The 8890-nt window shown below is 40.9% G+C and overlaps 2 protein-coding genes across 4 annotated transcripts; one reads left to right on the forward strand and one right to left on the reverse strand.

Moving 5' to 3' along the window:
* Nucleotides 1-2073: 2073 nt before the first annotated feature.
* ngdn (neuroguidin, EIF4E binding protein) lies at nucleotides 2074-5246 on the reverse strand. The gene is made up of 11 exons (XM_019863412.1): nucleotides 5161-5246; nucleotides 4852-4911; nucleotides 4587-4658; nucleotides 3887-4024; nucleotides 3720-3804; nucleotides 3589-3641; nucleotides 3401-3503; nucleotides 2893-3067; nucleotides 2654-2807; nucleotides 2379-2445; nucleotides 2074-2197 (listed from the first exon to the last, which is right to left on the reverse strand). The coding sequence occupies exons 1-11, from the start codon at nucleotides 5179-5181 to the stop codon at nucleotides 2178-2180; spliced, it is 948 nt and encodes a 315-aa protein (XP_019718971.1). The 5' UTR covers nucleotides 5182-5246; the 3' UTR covers nucleotides 2074-2177.
* A 1057-nt stretch (nucleotides 5247-6303) lies between these two features.
* On the forward strand, nucleotides 6304-8049 carry cebp1 (CCAAT/enhancer binding protein (C/EBP) 1). 3 transcript variants are annotated; one of them, XM_019863419.1, is made up of 3 exons: nucleotides 6304-6416; nucleotides 7213-7500; nucleotides 7572-8049. In XM_019863419.1, the coding sequence occupies exons 1-3, from the start codon at nucleotides 6414-6416 to the stop codon at nucleotides 7878-7880; spliced, it is 600 nt and encodes a 199-aa protein (XP_019718978.1). In that variant the 5' UTR covers nucleotides 6304-6413; the 3' UTR covers nucleotides 7881-8049. The 3 variants fall into 3 exon arrangements, with proteins under 3 accessions (XP_019718978.1, XP_019718979.1, XP_019718980.1); XM_019863420.1 differs by having other exon boundaries at nucleotides 7216-7500; XM_019863421.1 differs by having other exon boundaries at nucleotides 6308-6416; nucleotides 7249-7500.
* Nucleotides 8050-8890: the final 841 nt, after the last annotated feature.

The raw sequence follows: 8890 nt of genomic DNA on the forward strand, positions 1-8890 counted from the left end.
TTCGGCTAAAAACGCCTTACTATACATGGTCGTTTTTTTCGATTAAAAATGCCTTACAATACATGGTCGTTTTTTCGGCTCAAAATGCCTTCCAATACATGGTCGATTTTTTCGTCTAAAAACGCCTTCCAATACATGGTCGTTTTTTTTTCGGCTAAAAACACCTTACTATACATAGTCGTTTTTTTCGGCTAAAAAATCCTTCCTATACATGGTCGTTTTTTTCGGTTAAAAACGCCTTACTATACATGGTTGTTTTTTTCGGCTAAAAACGTCTTTGTATACATTGTCGTTTTTTTCGGTTAAAAAAGCCTTATGATAAATGGTCGTTTTTTTCGATCAAAAATGCCTTACGATACATGTTCGTTTTTTTTCGGCTAAAAACGCCTTTATACATCATCGTTTTTTTCGGCTAAAAACGCCTTACTATACATATTCGTTTTTTTTGATAAAAAACGCCTGACTATACATGGTCGTTTTTGTCGGCTAAAAACGCCTTACTATACATGGTCGTTTTTTTTCGGCTCAAAACGCCTTCCTATACATGGTCGTTTTTTTCAGGTAAAAACGCCTTACTATTCATGGTCGTTTTTTTCGATAAAAAAAAGCCTTACTTTTCATGGTCGTTTTTTTCGGCTAAAAACGCCTTATTATACATGGTCGTTTTTTTCGGCTAAAAACGCCCCACTATACATGGTCGTTTTATTCGGCTAAAAACGCCTTACTATACATGGTCGTTTTTTTCAATAGAAAATGCCTAACTATACATGGTCGTTTTTTTGGTTAAAAACGCCTTCCTATACATGGTCGTTTTATTCGGCTAAAACCGCCTTACTATACATGGTCGGTTTTTTCGGCTAAAAACGCTTTACCATACATGGCCGTTTTTTTTGGCAAAAAACGCCTTACTGTACATGGTCGTTTTTTTCGGTTAAATACGCCTTACTATACATGGTCGGTTTTTTCGGCTAAAAACGCTTTACCATACATGGCCGTTTTTTTTGGCAAAAAACGCCTTACTGTACATGGTCGTTTTTTTCGGTTAAATACGCCTTACTATACATGGTCGGTTTTTTCGGCTAAAAACGCTTTACCATACATGGCCGTTTTTTTTGGCAAAAAACGCCTTACTGTACATGGTCGTTTTTTTCGGTTAAATACGCCTTACTATACATGGTCGGTTTTTTCGGCTAAAAACGCTTTACCATACATGGCCGTTTTTTTTGGCAAAAAACGCCTTACTGTACATGGTCGTTTTTTTCGGTTAAATACGCCTTACTATACATGGTCGGTTTTTTCGGCTAAAAACGCTTTACCATACATGGCCGTTTTTTTTGGCAAAAAACGCCTTACTGTACATGGTCGTTTTTTTCGGTTAAATACGCCTTACTATACATGGTCGGTTTTTTCGGCTAAAAACGCTTTACCATACATGGCCGTTTTTTTTGGCAAAAAACGCCTTACTGTACATGGTCGTTTTTTTCGGTTAAATACGCCTTACTATACATGGTCGGTTTTTTCGGCTAAAAACGCTTTACCATACATGGCCGTTTTTTTTGGCAAAAAACGCCTTACTGTACATGGTGGTTTTTTTTTTCCGATAAAAAACGTCTTACTATACACGGTCGTTTTTTTTCTGCTAAAAACGCCTTACTATACATGGTCGTTTTTTTCGGCTAAAAACGCCTTACTGTACATGGTCGTTTTTTTGTGGCTAAAAATGCCTTACTGTACATGGTCGTTTTTTTGTGGCTAAAAATGCCTTACTCTACATGGTCGTTTTTTTCAGCAAAAAACGCTTTCCTATACATGGTCATTTTTTTGGGCTAAAAACGCCTTACTATACATGTTTTTTTTTTCGGCTTAAACCAAGACCATCATCTTCATGAAGCTTTACTTTCCCGATCACTAACTGTTATTGAGTTACTGATGGCGTTGTGGTCCACTTGCCCGTCTGCGGTGTGGTCAGCCTTGGTTCCATTCCCACTCAGTGACAAAGATGCACTTGAAATGTAAGAGGTTTCCTTTGACTCAGTATTGCGTTTTTGCACGGAGGAAGAAAGGACCCGCATATATTTCAGTTATTTATTGTTCATCAACCACATGGCAACAAAAAAACCCCAAACATCTTTCTCTCCAAAACATGGTTAAATCTGAGTGATGACAACTTCACGGATCTATCTGTGCTTCTTGAAGGCTGTGGAGGAAAAAAAAAAAGATCAGAAAAGAAAAATTAACATCCACTCTTTTTGCATTTCCTCCATTAAAAAAAAAAAAAGTTCAAAAAGGGAGGGGAAAGACTTGACACGTGGCCTGATTTGCATCATGTATTATAGCAAATCAATTTTAAATGGCTGGTCTATTTGAAATGTCCTCACCTTTCCTTTTAGTTTTCTTTTTCATGATCTGCTTCTTCTTTTTCTGGGGCCGAGGGTCATCAGCATCCTGTAAGTAGCCAGCAAGGACAAAGTGTTAGGACCAGAAACGAACTGTACATAAATGCATACATGTATACATACACACAATTTATTCAAATGCACCTGTTGATGCTATGGCAATACATTTTTACAAGTTTTGCTCACAAAAAAGAACCAATTTGGGTCTTCAAATCAAAAAGTTAGGGAAACTTTGCAAGGAAAGGACCACCGCTCACCTGGCCACCCTCACCACCCGTCAGCGCTGTGATGTCACCAAAGTGTGTGATGCCACCCAGCTGACCAGACATGGACATAATTCTTCGCTTGATGGTGTTTTTCTCTCGGCTGGGCACATTCAGTCGAACCATCATGGATTCCTCAAAATGTTTCCTGCGTTATTAGACAGGGGGGTGGGGGATGAGCATCAGCGTTCACATCCTATTAAACAAAGTGGATCCCGACCAAAAAAAATCACCTGTGTAGCTCCTCACGGCTCTCTCTCTCACTCTGAAAGTCCCGCCTTTCCCGGATCTCCTCGGGGGCGTCGCTGTACTGCTGCCTCAGCTCCTGAATCACAGAGCTTCTCAGCGCAGCACGCCGCTGGCGCTCCACCTGAGCTTTCTTCTTGTCTGCTTCTGTCATGTCGCCATCTAGTGGGTAAGGAGAGATCGCGCAAGTTTTCCACAGTACTGTAAAGGCACATTTTCTCAACAGGATCCACCGTATCTGGCATGGCTGAAACAAACAGGCGCGGAAAATAAAAAAGTACATTATTTTGAAATGTGTGTTTTCATACTTTTGAATGTTTAACGCAGGGGTGCCCAACCTTTTTTGACCGCACGTGCACGCATACATCTTAATTGTTTGGAACAGTTGTTGATGAAAGAGAGAATCAAACATGAACGTACCGCCATCAACTGGTTGAGCAGTCCTGGTTTCAAGGTTGTGGGAGGGATAAAACTGTTAAATATAATCAACATTACCATAGTATACAGCTGCAATCTTGGGTGGAATGTATTTCTTGTCACTGGAGGGGGCCACTTTCTTCGTCGATCCCTGGTTGTCTTCATCTTCAGACTCACTCAGCTGTTTCAATAATTAATATCAGGTGAACAACTATACAGGTATTTTCAGTGGAAACTTTTCTGAGTGTGAATGCCAGGTAGCGCACTTTGCTGATGAGATTCTCCGGGTTAGGCCGAAGCTGCAGCGGGTCGTTTTCAGCTGTAAACACAAACGCAGCGTTTCATTCACTGGAACATGACTCAACATATGCAGTCTCCAACTTTGACGACACCTTACCCAAACTGCCAGTGACAGCTGTGCGCACCAGTTTATCAATTTGGTATTTGAGTTTGTGGTCAAGAGGTCGCATCTTTTCCAGGACCTAAAACAAACAAAACCATAGGTCAAATACAACTCCTACTATTACAGAGTTACAGTGTAGTTAGTGGCAGTAAAAGTCTTACCGTCCTGACCGTTACCACTCGGGTTAAGGCTTCGCTCTCCTTTATTTTTCCACCTTCTGTCTTGATGCTGATCAGGTGAGTGAGGTCTTGAAGATAGAAGAGTAGCAGGTGATAACGAAGGTCCAGAAATGACAAACCCTGCCTCAGGGAAGGAGAGGACACACAATGGCTAATAGGGACGGCGCAAGTGAAATGTATTTTAACACAAGTGAACCCTCACTACAACGTGGTTCATTGCTTATGGCGCAGCCGTATCACAGATTTTTAAGTTTTAAAAAAAGTCAATAATAACGGTTTATTCAACTGTTGTTTAAGTAGCGCAGCCGTATCACAGATTTTTAAGTTATAAAAAAAGTCAATAACGGTTTATTCAACTGTTGTTTAAGTTACTGTAATGAGGGGTTTGGTAACAAGAAAATGACAATGTGTCTCCTTTTGATTACATATGAGAATTTTAAATTTTGGTAGAGATTTTAGCAAGTTGACATGCCAGTTCTGGCCCACGGGCCTTGAGTTTGACATCTGTGGTTTACTGGATTAGATGCGGCTGCGGCATAAACAGGGGTTGTTTGTCCAGCATTTGGCTTTGGGTACAGCATTCAGCCCTTGGTAAATCACGAAGTAAAATGTACTTAAACCTGCAGTTTTATGTATGTAAAGCATTGTGAGGACAAAATTTTATTTCCCATTCTGCACTCACCTTTGTTGTCTTAAATACACCGTCTTTAACTTTGGTGATCAGGTCTTGAACATGACTGGTAACTGCTGACACCTACAAGAAAGTTGCGATCATATTAATGCATCATATTAAGTAAATGGCATTACTTGACATTGTGTGCATGACACATAAAAAGAATACGCAATCAAATATGTTACGAATTCTTCATTTGCTGATATGCTAAAGCATGCATTTATACTGATACGTTTTTTCTATCTTAAAATAACGTAACACACGACAAATTTACCTGCTCTGCGAGACTATTCAGCAGGTTAACAGCTTTGGGCAAATCACTGTCGATCAAATCCTGCAAGAAAATTAAATGGTTATGTTTTAAAAGGAAAGCAAGGGTCAAAACGTCCAAATGGTGAACGTGGGCAAATGATTATGGAGCTAACGTCTTTATGACAAAACAATTATACTTTCACACAAGCCTAGATTTTACGCAACAATTTCATCGGCCACGCCACAGTTGGGAATATAACACCTAATACAACAACAATAATAAGACAAATAACAACTTAAAGTAAAAAGCAACGAGGACACGTTTACTCACGTTGTCGACGGCAGAAGCCATTTTAGACTAGTAGAAATACGGAAGCGCAGTGGGACAAAAGTCTTCTGGTGATATTCCATGTCACACAGGGAAAAACCGTCAAATAATTACGTACCGGTACTCATTTTTTTTAGCATCTAACAAGTACATTACAATGGCAAGTTTACCCAAACAGCTATTACATTTAACTTATTATCAGTGACCACCTACCTGTATATATATGTTAATCGAAACCAAACCAAATTGAACTTGCAGCATTGTGTTAAACATAAAAACACAATACAGTACAATGATTTGCAAATTATGATCGACCTTTATTAAATAGAATACTGTACACGACAAACACAAGACCATAAACTACCATAAAATTAAAAGTTAATGATTATTTGCCAAAAACAATAACATTCAAAGTCCAATAAAGTAGTGTATTCAATTAAATATAGGTTGGACATAATTTGCAAATCACTGTATTGCATTTGTATTTGTGTTTAACACAACGTCCCGAATTCATTGGAAATGGGTGTATAGGTATCAATAGCAAATATCACTTATCATCAGTGTACACATGTTGACGGATGTTGACACATGTGAAACATTATTGAAATCATACATCCATCCAACCATCCACTTTCTGATCCGCTTATCCTCACAAGGTTTGCAGGGCGTGCTGGAGCCTATTCCAGTTGTCTTCCGGCAGTCGGCGGCGTACAACCTGAACTAGTTGCCAGCCAATTGCAGGGCACACAAATAAGAACAGCCTTTTGCGCTGACATTCACATTTGAGGACAATTTAGAGTGTTCCATTAGCCCGCCATGCATGTTGTTGGAGTGTGGGAGGAAACCCCCGTACCCGGAGAAAAGCCACGCAGGCAGGGGAAGAACATGCAAACTCTGCACAGGAATTCCGGAGCCGGAATCGAACCCAACACCTCTGCACTGTGAGGTGGGCGTGCTAACCACTTGCCTACTGTGCCACTCATATTGACATCATACGTGGGTAAATATTATGGGGACATTTTAATTCATAATTGTGTGTGCATGTGTGTATGTGTGTGTTAGAGGATGAGAGAGTGGGTGTGAGCAAGAGTGAGAGAGAACTGTGGTCGGGTTAAGGTGGGGGAGGAGGTTGGTGTGGGGGTGGATATTTGGGGAATCAAGCTTTTTTTCCCCTCCCCTCAGACCATTTACCATCAAACTGTCAACCTGTATGATAACCTGCCAACATTATCTGAGTGTCTGAGGAGAAACTAGTCATGGTAAGTCTGGTCATCACTTGTTTGGGGAATTGTATGCACTTAATATTTCAACAAAAAAAAACATGCAGCAGCATACAGCTATTGAATGCGTAACAGCAAAAATCGACCTTATTTAGTGAGCGTAGTGCGGGAGAATGGTCGAAACGGTTCTCAGTGGGTTGAAGTCAAGTTTAAAAATACTGCAAATGGCTACTAATATAATTGATTCTTGATTGCATTTCTGATGGTGTCAGTTGAAAAGGAGAAATAATTGTTGAAACAGCTCTTGCATTACATGTCATTGCTGCATTTAATTGTCTGGACAGTGTAGTGTTGGGAATAATAGCCTACATTTCTTTTTCTTTTTTTTTTGAAGGGAAAAATCATTTTCCCCGATTAAGGGGTAGTAATAAAGTCCTATGACCAATGGAATTACAGAAATTACGCAATGGTATTTCATGTTTCTTCACTAAATTAAATCTCAATTGAAAAAAAAAATTCTTGTGGTTGTTATGATATGTTTTTCAGCCTATTTGCATCTTTTACTGCTATGGCACTTTTGTTCAGGGCTGTGACAGTTCGATTCGATATACTGCACAGTTTAATTTGTTTTTTTCCTTTTTCATCAAGAAAGATGTTAATATGCAATACATCTTGTAAGCTTCACTAACATATTTAGTTTTCAGAGGTTACAACTCCGGGACATAATTGCATAAAGCAGACACAGAGTGTTTCTTTTCATGTTCATTCTTTTTCTTCTGCATCCAAACATTTGATGTTTTTTTTAAATAATTGACATTATGACATTGAAACCCAGCAGATGTGTGAATCCAGGGTGTCCTCTGTCATCCAGGAGTGGATGAATCCATACCCGAATCAGGCCCATGTGACACTCAACCCAACGTCTTCAAGCCCTGCCGGGTCATCCAATTTGGTTTCAATGGACATGATAACATACAGCCAGTCTCAGGGATTGAGGGGCAGCAGTGAGGACAGAATGGACGAGCAGATGATGGGACTGTCGTACCTGCCGTACACGTCCTCTTGTCTCAGCAGCACCACAAGTTCCGGGAACCCCCACCACAACCATGGCAGCAATTTGCAGGTGAGAGACAAGCGACGGGGTGCCGGTTGTACAGTATGTGATGTGTAAAATTTCCCAACTTTCATCCTCAGGAGTTCTCTCCTCCTTTCATCTTGCCAACCATGCGTGCCCCGGTGGCCAAGAGGAGCATCAGCAAGGACAGCGCAGAGTACCGGCTGCGACGCGAGAGGAACAACATCGCGGTGCGGAAGAGTCGAGACAAGGCCCGTAGGAGGATCCTGATGACACAGCAGAGGGCCCTGCAGCTGCAGGAGGAGAACCAGAAGCTGCAAATGAAGATCGGGCAGCTCTCACAGGAGCTGGACACTCTCAGACATATCCTGTCCCAGCAGCACCTACCGGGAAGTGAAGAGGGGGCCGCAGGGGTCCCCACCGTCTGAGCAAAGCCTTACAGAACAATAATCGGCCCGTCATATCGTACCCTCACTGGACTCTTCCTTTGGTACAGTGCTCAACACACTGATTAGACCCCCTGTCATAAAAATGAGAAGAGCCCATCCAGCATCATCAAGTGCTTCAGTGGACACTTTCCATTTCAGGAATGGACATCGCATTATTTGACAATGTGATATTTTTCAGCCCAAAGAGCTTCTACTGTACATACAGTCGAATTCGCCATTACAAAAAAACCCCACGAAAAACAACTTTGCTCATTACCAATGCTGTTAATTTAGGGCAATGGTGGCCAATAAGCCTTACGCCGAGCGGTGGTCTAATCATTCTGGTAAGCGTTTTAAACCTGCACAAACCGAGGAGAACCACTACAAAAACGGTATTGCAGTCGCGCATTGACAAAGATACCAATGCTGAGTTTGACTGGCAGCGCAATCTGCTTATGACTGTGGGGGAAGTGCACACGGCACTGCATCGCATCATCAGCTGTTTCTAACATTTTGGCAACCATGTTCAGCTATGAGAGAAGTGCAAAATATTCCAGTCATTTCTTTGTATGCCGCAGTGTAGTTCCACCACTGCAAACTGTTACATCAAGCTCAGCATTGTCATATCTTCCAGTGAGGATATTAAATTGTGCATTTGTACCTCATCTTCTGGCTTGTTCGGTTTGATTCCTGTCCAGGACATTGTGCGTTGTTGTCATTTGTTGTTTTGGCATTACTCTCCTGAACTTGTAAAATGCATTTGAGGCTGATATTGCCCCGAGAGATACAATATTCATCCTTTACAAGCAAATGTGGAGTTAGTAAAATTGCTGCGTATTTGGTTATTTTAGCTTCATTATGGATGTTTTCTTTCCCCATGGCATCTGCTTCTTTATAATGTGGATGATGTCTGTAAAAATATTTCATTCGGTACACCTGCAGCTGTATCAGATTAAAAATTCTGCCTTTGCAAAGATAGCAAAGATGATGACGCTCGATTTTAATTGACG

This window comes from Hippocampus comes, unplaced genomic scaffold (assembly GCF_001891065.2).
Source record: "Hippocampus comes isolate QL1 unplaced genomic scaffold, H_comes_QL1_v1.1 scaffold680, whole genome shotgun sequence".
Lineage (NCBI taxonomy): Eukaryota > Metazoa > Chordata > Actinopteri > Syngnathiformes > Syngnathidae > Hippocampus > Hippocampus comes.